Here is a 13227-nt window from a genome sequence, read left to right as displayed (position 1 = left end):
GCAGGAGCTGAGATTAGAAGGGACTGATCTGGATAATCCTTATTCTCAGCAAACCCCAACCAGCTGCCTCTGGGTCTGATCCTGGGGTTGGGGAAAGGTACAGGGGATCCAGAGAGAGGGATGGACAGGCCTGCTTCTGCTCTGAGTGGACAGAGCGTGGGAAGTGGGGTGCAGCCTCAGCCTGGCTTCCATCTGGGGTCTGGCCCATTCCTTGCCCCCATGACTCACGGAGTCCTGCTGGGGTTGTGAAGGCTGGAACCAGAGGGATCAAGCTGCTGCTATACGTCTTGGCCAAGCTCAGAGAGGGAAGACAGGGCTTAGAGTTAGAGGCCCAAGGAGCAGCTGTCAGGGGTTTGGGTCCATTTGCATGTGGGGAGCAGGTGGCCCAGATTTCCCTGACAAATCACGGGCTTTGAGTGGCCCCGCCTCTGGGAGGCCCAAAGACACCTGTCTCCTCCCAGGCCTGTCACAGCCACTCCCTGCAGCAGACACCACAGAAACTGTGATACACTCGACTGGGCCCTGGCTGAGGGATCTTCAGATGTTTATTACAAGCCGGGACAGGGCACTAGGGTTATCCTCCCTCTCATCTCCACATATGACACAGTCAGGCCCTATATCCCCTGCCATTTGTTTCCAGGGAGGTGTCCTTGGTCTGTCCTAGGGCTGGAGGTCCATCAACCAGGCCTGGTGAGCTCTAGGCTAGTCTGTGCAGTTATCCTCTGAGTCCAGGGCTGGACAGCCCTTGTGATCCCCAAGGTAGTAGGGGTGCAGGGGCAGAGAGCTCACTGTTCTGCTCCCATCACATGGGGGCCTCTCAGGGGTCCTGGCATCAACGTGGCGCTTCACAAGCCAAGTGGCCACATCCCCAAGATGCTGGCTCAGCCCCTCATAGTTCCTCTCGGACCCGAGGCAGTTTCCCAGTCTTGTCCTGGACCCGCTGCAGCCTGCGGCTGGGGGGTTCTGGGGAGGGGTCTCTGCTGGGCATTTCTTCCTCTTCTTCCTCCTCTTCCTCCTCCTCCTCTGGCTCCTTTAGCAGCTCTTTGGCTTCTGCCCACTCCTGAGGAGTAGGGAGGAGAGTCTGGCCCCATCCCCTACATCATCTGGGCCCGAAGACCCTCCCTAGGACATCTCAGCCACCGCCCTCATCCTTCACACACCAGGAGGGACATCCCTTCCTCCTCCCACGCCTCCTCACCTGCTCCCTGTGCTCAGGCGCCCAGGTGTGCCACAGTGCCAGGGCGCAGCGCCGCCCGCGTGTCACAGCCCACACACCATGGGGATTCTCCCCACCGGAGCTGAAGGCCACAAGCCGTCCACAGCGAGGCCGAACCTGAGCCTAGGGGATGAAGGCAGCTTCAGCAACATGGCCAGGAGCTCTTGGAGAACTTGGCCCTGACTCCCTATGGCCAGTGGCAGGCAGGCACACAAGCATTCAGCTCTTCTGCCCATCACTTCCCACTCCTTAATTCAGGGACCATGGACGGGGCAGTGGGAGGAAGGGGGGATGGGAAGTCAGCCTCAAGTTGGGGAGCACAGATGCCAGACTGAAGCTAGAGGAATCAGAGCCAAAAAAAGGGGGCCTCCTCACCCCCTGCCCAGGCCCTGACTTGTCCTACCCAACCCTTCAAACCCCAGGTGTGAAGCAATCCGAGGGTATGAATGCAGTACCACACTCTGGGTACCGGGGATAAGGATCTTGGGGACATTTTTGCACCTCAGGGAGGCCTTGGATTATCAGGAGCTGGCGGCAGTCAACAGAGAAGGAGGTATCTGGGTAAGACAGAGCAGCACCTGATGCAAAATCACTGCCCCTCCCCTTCTGCCCAATTCTAGCTCTTGGTTTCTACCTGGAATAGGGCCTTGGGGACCTGTGCTTTCACCCATCCTCCTTGAGGGGGTGAGGCAAACACTGAAGGCTGGGTCTGGAAGGGCCACTTGAGATCTCCTGGGAAGATGTGATCAAACTCTGCTAGGAGAACCCCCAAAACCCAGACAAGGAGTGAAGAGGGCTGGGAGACCAGGAAAGGAAAAGGTAAATGCTCCCCCACCCCCCATTTCCCTGCATTTGCCTCTGCGAAGCTTCTATTTTGAATTCAGAGCCCACAGCTGGGCTCCCTGCCCACCCCCACCCCTCACCCCCCTACCCCCACTTACTGTGACTGTGAGGGCATTGGGCTCTGTGAAGAACAGGTCCCCACCGTGGAAGTCATCATTGAGGTAGAGGAGCCCACTGCAAAGGGAGGAAGCGGCAGGCAATGAGACCCCAGCCCAGGTCCACCTGCCTGACCCCTGGGGTGGGAGTGCTGCCCACCTGTAGTCCCGATAGGTATAGGCTGGGGGCTCCCGCCAGCACTCCCCCGTGTCAGGGTCCAGGACACAATTGTCTGCATGCACCGGGTGACTCAGGTCCATGCGCTGGTCCTGCTCTCCTGGGAAGCAAAGGGACGTGGTGAATGCACCTGTGCCCATCCACTGCCACCCATCCTCGCCCCGTGGCTTTGGGGGATCATGGCTGGGCAGAGGAGCCAGGCCCTCACCCGGGCAGGAGAGTCAGGAGCCCACAGAGTCTGGGGATGCTAAGAATGTGCAGTGCCCGGCCGGGGCGCAAGGTCGGGGAGGCAGAGCTAGGGTCCCTGGCAGTCACCTTCTATGGCGCTACGGCACACCAGCTGCGTGAAGGAGAGATGCAACGGCCGCTCCGGGGAGAAGTAAGCCTGTGTCAAGGTCCTCACACGCTCGCTCACCTCCAGAAGCAGCTTAGCCCCCTGACTGCCCACGGCTCCAGCGTGTGCCAGCTGCAAGCCCGGAGAGAAAGGATGGGAAAGGAGGGGGCAATGGAAGGGCAGCCCTGCCCCAGCCCCTGCCCTACTTCTATGCCCTCCACCCACGGCTTTGGTCTCAGTAGCCAGCTCTATCCTGCTCCTTCCCATTGGCTCTGTGACCATAACCCAGGTTCTGATGTCTTAGAACACTTCCTCTCCTGCCTCCCTCAACTCTAGGGGGGTGGTGAAGGGTGGTTGGGGGCCCTCGAGTGTTCTCAGTCCCAGGAGACCCCTCCATGGGCGAGGCCCAGGCCTGGGCACCCAGCCTCCTGCGTGCCCTCTCCTCTGATTCTGGGCATCAGACCAGGGCATGGGGGCCTCCTCTTACCTGTGCAGCCTTGAGCACCGTGAGCCCCTCGAAGCGTTCATGGGGGCTGTGAGGGGAGCGGCGGCCTCGATAGCCAGATCTGGCTCCAGCCTCAGTGGCATCCTATGGAGGGAGAGAGTTGGCTGTGGAGTCTCACTCCCTAGGCCCCAGGCCATGCCCCCACCTCCCTGCCCACAGGGCTACAAGACCCTTCTCCAATCCTCCCTCTCCACAAAAGAGGCTAGCAGCCTGCAGGGTCCTCTGGTGACTCCTGTTCCCTGAGCTGCTGCCCCTTCCCATAGAACGACTATCTTCAGGTCTATATCATCACTTTCTGGTAAAGATCTGGAATTCCACCAGCCAAGGAGGCTATGCCCAGAGCTCTGAAGAGCCTCCTACACTGGAGAAGGGGCCTCTGAGAGGGCAAGGGTGTTTAGAGAAGGGGGGCAGGAAGGGCTCGCTCATTTGTTTCTGATGAGCCAAGGATAGAGGAGTCTTTCCAGAACCAGGGTCCAAGTAGCAAATTGGATAGTCAAGGCCGGGTCCTGGGCAGCTCGAGGTGGGGAGACAGCATCAGCCAAGGGGCCTCTCTCTGACACCCTTGACACACTCCTGGAGGATGTGGGAACCCTGGTGCTTAGCCCCAACTACTCCACCACCTACCCGAGTCTTATTCCCCAGGGGGCTCCTGGTATCTGGATGTCGCTTTCCTGACATCTATTCATTTGGCAGCTTTCTGCCACCACTACCCAGTTACCCTGTATATAAACCCCATCTCTGAGAGACCACATACTCACCCAAGCCATCTAACCTCCCCTTCTGGTATGTATTCATTTGACAAATTTGTACTGAGCACTTCCTATATGCCAGGCACTGTTATAGGCACTGAGGACACACCCGTGGACATGAAAAGTTCCCTGCTCTCATGCGGTTTGTTTGTTTATTTTAAAATGTTTATTTATTCATGAGAGATACAGAGAGAGAGAGGCAAAGACACAGGCGGAGGGAGAAGCAGGCTCCCTGTGGGGAGCCCGATGTGGGACTCGATCCCAGGACCCCAGGATCATGACTTGAGTCAAAGGCAGATGCTCAACCACAGAGCCACCCAGGTGCCCCTATAATGCCCCTATATTTTGAGTAAATAAACAAACCAACCAACCAGATCAATTCAGATGGTGATAAGTGGTATAAAGAAAATTATAACAGGACTACAACCTTGAGAGTGCCCAGGCAGTGGTTAGGGGGCAGCTGAGTGAGGTGACGTTTAAATTGAAAGCAGGGATGCCTGGGTGGCTCAGTGGTTGAGCGCCTGCCTTGGGCCCAGGGCGTGATCCTGGAGACCTGGGATCGAGTCCCACGTCGGGCTCCCTGCATGGAGCCTACTTCTCTCTATGCCTATGTCTCTGCCTCTCTCTCTGTGTGTCTCTCATGAATAAATAAAAAAATCTTAAAAAAAAATAAATAAATTGAAAGCAAATGATATGAAAGAGCTGCTTGAATATGTGAAAGAAAAAAATGTTCCAGGCAGTAGAAATAGCAAGTGCAAAGGTCCTGAAACCAGAGTGAATTTAGTGTGATGGAGGAATAGAAAGAAGGGCTGATACTTGAGAGTTTTCCCTGACTCCATCCTTTCATCCATCGTCCTGAACTTCTCTAGCTTTGTTTTTTTTTTTTTTAAGATTTCATTTATTTATTCATGAGAGACACAGAGAGATGCAGAGAGAGAGGCAGAGACACAGGCAGAGGGAGAAGCAGGCTCCATGCAGGGAGCCCGAAGCGGGACTCGATCCTGGGTCTCCAGGATCACACCCTGGGCTGAAGGTGGCGCTAAACCGCTGAGCCACCCAGGCTGCCCTGAACTTCTCTATTTTTGATTTTCTAGATAGTTCTCATCTGTCTCCCTCTCTTCATTTCCTAGAAACGAGGATCTAACCTAAGGCAGTGGCACTCTTGCATCATCCCAGAAGCTTCCCCTCCTTCCTTTCATCTCCCAGTGCATTCTCCAGAGTTCCACTAGAGGGATCTACCAGTTCTGGAGGATGGGGACTCCAGGCCCAGCTCCTGCTAATGCATGGGGACAGAAAAGCTAACCCCTCCTTATATTCTCCGATAAGCTGTCCACCAGTGACAAACCCCTTGGCAGGGTACAGAAGGCCCTTCATCATCTCTCCTGTGTCTCCACCTCTGGCTTCTCTGTTACCTCTTCTGGATAACATACATCTTGATGACATAGTGACAGCTAATCCTGAGCACTTTTTTTTTAAAGGGTTTTTTTTTTTTTTTAAGATTTTATTTATTTATTCATGAGAGAGACACACACACAGAGAGAGAGGCAGAGACACAGGCAGAGAGAGGCAGGCTCCATGCAGGGAGCCCAACGTGGGACTCGATCCCGGGTCTCTGGGATCACACCTTGGGCCGAAGGCAGCACTAAACCGCTAAGCCACCCGGGCTGCCGCTGAGCACTTTTTATATTCTTCCAACAGCTTTACCATGTACTACCTTGGTCCTCACAACAACTCTAAAAGAACCCACTGTATTTAGGCCCATTTTACAGATGAGGGAACGAGGCTCAGAGACATTAAAATACATTGCATGAGGGGATCCCTGGGTGGCGCAGCGGTTTAGCGCCTGCCTTTGGCCCAGGGCGCAATCCTGGAGACCCAGGATCGAATCCCACGTCGGGCTCCCGGTACATGGAGCCTGCTTCTCCCTCTGCCTGTGTCTCTGCCTCTCTCTCTCTCTCTCTCTCTGTGACTATCATAAATAAATAAAAATTTAAAAAAAATTTTAAATACATTGCATGAGGTCACCCAGCTAATCGCCGTTGGGGCTGGCCCATGCTCTTAACTCCTGTGCTCTACACTTGCCAGACTACCCCCTTATTCTCCTTCCTTATGACCTGGCTTTCCTCCCCTTCTCTGCCTTAATTCATCCTTAAGACTGAGCTCAAGAGGCGCCTGGGTGGCTCAGTCAGTTAAGTGTCTGCTTTCAGGGGATCCCTGGGTGGCTCAGGGGTTTAGAGCCTGCCTTTGGCCCAGGGCATGATCCTGGAGTCCCGGGATCGAGTCCTACATTGGGCTCCCGGCATGGAGCCTGCTTCTCCCTCCTCCTGTGTCTCTGCCTCTCTCTCTCTCTATCATGAATAAATAAATAAATAAATCTTAAAAAAAAAAAAAAAAGTGTCTGCTTTCAGCTCAGGTCATGATCCCTGAGTCCTGGGATGGAGCCCTCAGTCCAGCTCCTAGCTCAGCTAGGAGTCTATTTCTCCCTCTGCCCCTCCCTACTGCTCATGCGCTCTCTCTCTCTCTTTCAAATAAATAAATAAAATAGTTTCTTTTTAAAAAAAAAGACTGAGCTCAAGTGCTCCCCCATAAGCCTTGGTATTTTGGTGCTTCTATTTGGATAGGTACATGCTTCTTGTTAGCAAACTTAACCACTCGCTCTAATTAGGTGTCTCCATGTCTGATTCCTTCTCTATATGTGAGCTCCTGAATGCACATCTATGTTGTGTTTCCTCTCCCTGGAACCTAGTAGTTCTAAGTATGCAGCAGATACTCAGTGAGTGTGTACAGAAGGAATGTTAACCCAGAATGAAGATGGAAGCTTCCCAAAATGGGAGACTCAACCTGGTGAATATGGATCATTCAACCCAAACTAGCAGGGGATGCAATAGGTGGGGAAAGAGGCCTACATGTCCGCTAAGCCACTGGCCAAGCCGATAATTTTTTATTTTTTATTTTTTATTTTATTTATTTTTTTTGCCAAGCCGATAATTAAACTCTTGGCTAACCAAGGAAACCTCACCTGCACACTCACCCTTTTTTATGCCATTACAGGTTTTTTTGTTTTGTTCTTCCCATCAATTTCTAGTAAAATTCCTTTGTAAAGAGTGTCCATCAACCCCATGCTGAGAAGAACAGGACTTGTCCACAGCAGTGAGGTGGGGGCAAGTGCAGTGCCCGCTGAAGAACCAGAGAGGGCAGAACAGGGGCAGGGGGGGCTGCGCCTGAGGTCCCTAACTAGCCACCTACTCACAGGGCTTACCTTGGCCAGCTGCAGCAGCACCCCACACTCAGCAGGGGTGAGCAGCCCGTCCAACACCACACGCTCTGACCCATTCAGCTGTCTTGCGTCATGGGTTAGGGTTACCCCCTCCAGGAGGAGCACATCTGCAGGGGAAGGACAGGGAAGGGGGTGTTGAGCACCCCTTGAGGGCAAGCCCAGCTGCAGCTGGCAGCCCCCAGACTCTCTGCGCTCCTGCTTCCTGCTCTCCTAGGAACCTACCCTTCCAGTGAGTCAAGGGCTTCGGCTGTGGCGGCTCATGGTCCCAAGGCCTCTTCTCTTGATCCTCTCTCAGGGGTGAGAGATGTGCTCAGCGTATGTGCAGGCCAGTCCAGACCCATCTTCCCCAGACCTCCCAGGACCCCTCCCTCACCTTCCAGCTCAGGCCAGGCCCCTCCTACCACAGGGCATCACCTACCTGAGCTTTTCTCTGAGCGCCTCAGGGATGACAGCTGCTGGGGTCCAGGGATCCTGGGAGAGTCAGGAAAAGCACCATGACCCACCAAGTCCAGCCTGAGTCCCTGACATTAGACTCTCAACTACCAAATTAAGGTCCTTCTTCTTCCAGAGTGGAAGGCAGAGGTGGGAGAAGCCCTGGACTCATGCTCGGGAGCTCTGGGAACTGGGCCAGACTACCACAATTCACATAGCACTATTTGTTAGGCGCTATTCTAGCAGCTTTTTTTTTTTTTAAAGATTTGATTTTTTTAATTAATTAATTAATTAATTTATGATAGTCACACAGAGAGAGAGAGAGGCAGAGACATAGGCAGAGGGAGAAGCAGGCTCCATGCACCGGGAGCCCGATGTGAGATTCGATTCCGGGTCTCCAGGATCGCGCCCTGGGTCAAAGGCAGGCGCCAACCGCTGCGCCACCCAGGGATTCCTATTCTAGCAGCTTTATCTACAGAAGTGGAATACGTGGAGCTTTATCATGTAATGTTCACAATAGTCTTATGGAACACATTGTATGAATGTGCCCATTTTGCAATTGAAGACTCTAAGACACAGACAGGTAAAGTAACATGCCCCAGGTCACATAGCTAGTAAGTGACAGAGTTGGGATTCAAACTAGCTTTCGAGGGGCACCTGATGGCTCAGTTGTAGAGTGTGTGACTCTTGCTCTTAGGGTCATGAGTTCCAGCCCCAGGTTGGATATGGAGCCTACTTAACACACACACACACACACACACAATAAACTAGCGTTGGAGCGATGCTTTGATCCAGCAGTTCTCAACCAGGGATTCTGCTCCCCAGGGGACATTAGGCAATGCCTGGAAACATTTTTGATTGTCGTGACTCAGAGAGTGCTATTGATATCTACTGGGTAGAGGCCAGGGAAGCTGCTGAACATCCCACAATGCCTAGGAAAGCCCCCTTCTTCTGCCCTACAAAGAATGACAGTTCAAAAATGTCAATAGTGGGCAGCCCCGGTGGTGCAGCGGCTTAGCGCCGCCTGCAGCCCAGGGCGTGATCCTGGAGACCCTGGATCGAGTCCCACGTCAGGCTCTCTGTATGATGCCTGCTTCTCCCTCTGCCTGTGTCTCTGCCTCTCCCTCTATCTGTCTCTATGAATAAATAAATAAAATCTTAAAAAAAAATGTCAATAGTGCCAAGATGGTGAAGAAAAAGATTTTTGTTATTGTCCTAGCAATGAACAAACCTCTGCCCTTTAGTTTCCTCTCATAACTACAACAAAAAGAACTGTAACAAAAGCAGCAGCAACAGAGACTTCTCTACTGTGCAGCAAATGATACAGCTTCAGTAATTATGAGATAGGTGTGATGTGCCCATTTTACCAGTAAGGAAATTGAGGCTGAGGCAAGTGAAGGTCCAGAGCTTGTTTATGGCAGAGAAGAGACCAACACTCAGGCCTATGTGACCCCAAAGTCGCCCTCTACTATAGTACCTGCCCCTGCCCCTCAGAAACTGGGACTGCGGACTCCTCTCCAAGCCTCCCAGGGGTGTGGGAAATGGGAAGCCTTGTTGCAAACTGAAGTGACACAAATGTAGGGCATCATTGTTCTCTTCCTCTGGAGGCGGGAGCACTAAGGGGCCAGATGGAGACAAAGGGAGATATTCACCGGATCCTTGAAGCTGGCCCCCAGGTGCTCCATGGCATAGTAGAGGTGTCTCTTCTCCCCCAGAGATCGAAGGATGAAGCGCTGGATGTCCTGAGGTGGAGCAAGCAATAGGGAGGAAGGGGTGAGATGAGGAATAGAGTGAGGCAGGGAAGTGAAGGCTGGAAGAGGGCATGGCAGCCCCAGGTTCTAGGGGATAGCCTGCATGCTCCTAAACCTCTCCCTGTGCTTTTTGGTTCAACAACTTCAGGGCATCTTGGCTCAAAGGTGGGGGGATTACCTATGCATGCAGGTGTCATAGGAGGGCACATAAGGGGGGAGCGAGTAGGGGGAAGGTGAAGGCAAAGGGGGTGTGGGCTGGCACTTGGACCCAGAAAGTAGAGTCTGCAGCAGGGAGCAGGAGGTGGAGGTAGGTCAGATGCTGGACTTGGGGTTGCCTATGGTGACTGGATAGGGGGTACAGAGTCCAGGTTTTCTTCTCAGGTATATTTGATTTAGGGTCACCTCACAAGGTAAGTATGGAGCAGGGGGTTACCTCTCTTGGCCCGAGGCCAGGTCTTGGCTCTCCCAGCTGGGTCTGGTACTCATTCAGGACCTTCTTGGCAGTCTCATCCTCCGGGTAGAAGAGCAGAACACTCAGGACATTTTCCATAGCTTGGGACAGATTCCCCACTGAACAGACAGAGTGATAGGGTGGGGTGGGACATGGGGATTGAGGATGACAGCAATCCGTGGGCAGAGGCAGAGAAGACAGGCAGACAGGCAGAGCTGGAGAAGGTGGTCTCCCACTGCCAAGCCACTCCAAAGCCCCCACCCCGCCCTGGTGGACCTGCTCATCCCTTGCTTCTTTCCAAAGCTCACTCAAACACACCTAATCTGGATAGGCAGAGTTCAATGGGGAAGGAAGAGAGGAGGGAATTAAGAAAGGTGAGAAACAGCAAGGGCAGAAGGAGCCCCGTGACCCATCTCCTGAGCTTTCCACAGAGGTGCCAAAGGGGAGCCAATGAGAATCCTTCTGCCCAGCAAACGGATCCAGATAGATAGGAGGGATGGAGAGAGGGGACTCAGGACATCATCAGAGACAAACCTTCGCTTCCCCTTTCCCACCCCAGTCACCCCCAGCACCCCGTCTTCCCCAACTGACCCTGAGCATGGGCCTTGTGCAGCTGCCTCAGCAGGCTGGGGAGGAAGTCAGGGACAGGGAAGCTGCGGCCAGGACGCGTGGCTGTGTCTCCCACACAGCGCTGCCGGCACTGCAGGACCCGAATCCAGTGCCCTGCAGACAACACACGTGAACCGTTCAGCTTGTGGCGCTCCTCTCTGTGGCACCCTGAACCCCCCAGCTCCTTACCTGCAATGATCTCATAGAGGCCTCCCTGGCTCCCAGCCCCTTCCTCCTCTTCCTCACTCTGCTGCTCCTCAGGTCCTTCACAGCCAGCCCGGCAGCTCTCCATCTGGGCCAGGATCTCCTGCAGGGCCTCCTCCAGCCTGGGCAAAGCCAGCCCTGCCTCCTGGCGCCCCAGTAGCTCCAGGCCCTCATCATAGGCTGCCTGTCGGGGAGGGGAGTGAGCAGTCACCTGAGATCCTGCAGGCAAGGTGCCAAACAAGATTGGGAGGTGGAAAGATGGGAAAGGCTGTTGCTCTCATTGGGGACATGGACTTCAGGTCCCACTTTCACTTTGGGGAAGATAGGGTGGGCCTCAGGACCAGAATGGTAGAACATGGGACCTTAGTGATCCTCAGGAAGAAAACTAAGTCCCAGAGAGGGATTTTCCATCTGGGGTTACCGAGGACAGTACCCAGATCTCGTGAGGCCTGAGCCACACAGGTCCCAGTCCAGTAAGCCTGGTGTATTCCGCCAAAGTGTCTCACCCAGTGTGGTGGTGTTTCCAGGTCCCGGAAGCTCTGGGGCCGCACCCGAGACATGCGTCTGTACTTAGCCATGTCCTCCCGCATCTGCAAGTGTGTTGGGTTTGCTACAAAGAAGGTGTGTGCTGCCGCTGCTGCCAGATCCAACTTCTTCAGCTGAGAAGCAGGAGGGAGGGGGGAGTCAGTGCCCTCAGGCAGGGGTGTCAGACCCTCTGCCTGCTCACAGGCATCCCCCTCCCACACCTGGAACTGCCCCAGAACCTTCTAGAAGATTTGTCAGTCAGAACTGCCCACCTCTCAACCTCCAGAGCCCCTAGAAACAGTGTGCCTGGGGAAGCTCAGGGAAGAGGGGTTTGAAGACTTTGGAGTGGGTGCGATATTGGCAGAGGGACCTCAGGGCCTCAGTTTGGGAGACAAGGCACAGGTGAGGTCTAAATGAGGTGGGGAAGAGGGGGAGACCAGAGGGACCAGCAAAACCCGCAGGTCTCTAGGACCCTGGGCAGAGGTGTGTGTGACCAGCAGCCACCCCCCCTCCCCCAGCCACGTAGGCAATAGCTACCGACTGGTAGCTGCGCAGTGTCCACTGCCCTCCCGCCAGATGCCAGGCCTCCGGCTCCTCAGCCTTGCCCCTGCCCCGCAAATGCTCACACTCAACACCTCTCCCCCCACCACGCTTCCTGTCCCGCGGCGGGGTTCCCCGCATCCCCTCCGCTTCTCTATGCCCCCACGTCGGTCTCAGTAAGACCTAAGGTTTCAGGCCCCTTCCCTCCATCTCCGACCTACTTCCACCCTGCCTTGGGATCCCATGCAGCCCCGCTCCAGCTCTGTTCCCCCCTCCCTTAGACTGTCCCTCGACGACCCCCGTGGGCACTTGACGCGGTTTTGATGGGACCGACTCAAAAGGAGACGTCCGCGGACCGCCCCGCCGGGCCCCACCCGGAGTCCGGAGTCCGGGGCGCCGGCCTTCCGCCCTCTCCCGGCGCGCTCCAAGCAGCTGCGCGGCGTGGGTCCGGCAGGACCCCCGGAAGGACCCGGGGGGGGGGGCTCCCGCACCTGGTAGTAGGCCCTCTGCAGGTAGTTGTAGGGCTCCCGGCGGCGGAAGGCGTCCCGCAGCGCGCTCCCCACGCGGAGCCGCGCCGCGCCCCCGGGGCCCAGCCTCCGCGCCCCGCACTGGGTCAGGCACTCGGCCCGGCGGAGCGCCGCGCGGAGCAGCAGGCGCTCCCAGGCCCCCTGCGCCCGGCCGGGCCCCGAGTCCCGCCCCGGGGCGTCGAGCGGCACCGCGGGGAGCGCGGCCCCCGGCTCCGCCGCGCAGAGCGCCCCGCAGTCCCGGCGCGCGCGGCCCAGCGCCGCCCGGCTCCGCAGCGCCTCCCGCAGCAGCGCCACGGCCGGCGCCCAAGCCCCGGCCGCGTAGGCGCGCAGACCGTCGGCGTAGAGCAAGTCGGGAGCCTGGGGGGGCGCCGCCGGGGACAGCGGGGCCAGGCCCGGGGGCTCGGGGGACCCCGGCGGGGGCAGCAGCAGCAGTAGCAGCAGCAACCGGAGGAGCCGGAGCATGGTGCCAGGGGCGCCGGCCGGCTGCCGAAGCGGAATGCGGGAGCCGAGAGGGGGAGACAGGGAAGGGGGAAGGGAGAGGGAGGGGAAAGGAAGAAGAGATGGAGAGGAGGGAGGAGAGGAAGAAAGAAGGAATGAGCCGGGCCTGGGAGAGCTGATGCGGCCCAGACTCAACCCTGGGAGAGGCCACAGGAGAGCCAGAGACGTCAGGAAGCCTGGCAGAGAGTGGGGAAAGCAGTCTTCAAGACAAGGGACAGTGTGGGACGAGAAACAGGCCCTGAGGAGCAGATGGCAAGCGGCAGGAAGCAGAGTAGGCTGGGGCTTCGGAAAACAGCCTGGGGAGCCTCTTAGGACCCTTGACTCCAATCCCTGAGGCCCATGGGGTCAGGGGAACCACTGGGGCTGTGTTCCCCTCTGCTCTATCTGCACACCACAGGCACTCTTGAGTCCATGACAAGGATGGTGGATGCCTCCCACACACCTACCCACACCCACTTTTGGAAAAAAGAGCTTTAGGTTGCAGCAGGGGATT

General features: G+C 56.0%; 1 protein-coding gene across 1 annotated transcript; it reads right to left on the bottom strand.

Annotated features, from left to right (window-relative positions):
* Positions 1-527: 527 nt before the first annotated feature.
* On the bottom strand, positions 528-12698 carry P3H3 (prolyl 3-hydroxylase 3). The gene is made up of 15 exons (XM_038576636.1): positions 12201-12698; positions 11151-11303; positions 10630-10828; positions 10423-10554; positions 9814-9950; positions 9282-9371; positions 7616-7668; positions 7420-7487; positions 7180-7304; positions 3154-3255; positions 2648-2798; positions 2315-2432; positions 2158-2233; positions 1199-1339; positions 528-1060 (listed from the first exon to the last, which is right to left on the bottom strand). Exons 1-15 carry the CDS (start codon positions 12696-12698, stop codon positions 890-892), a joined length of 2214 nt encoding a protein of 737 aa, XP_038432564.1. The 3' UTR covers positions 528-889.
* Positions 12699-13227: the final 529 nt, after the last annotated feature.

This window comes from Canis lupus, chromosome 27 (assembly GCF_011100685.1).
Source record: "Canis lupus familiaris isolate Mischka breed German Shepherd chromosome 27, alternate assembly UU_Cfam_GSD_1.0, whole genome shotgun sequence".
In the NCBI taxonomy this organism is placed as follows: Eukaryota; Metazoa; Chordata; class Mammalia; order Carnivora; family Canidae; genus Canis; species Canis lupus.
This window is presented reverse-complemented; position numbering and strand designations above follow the sequence as displayed.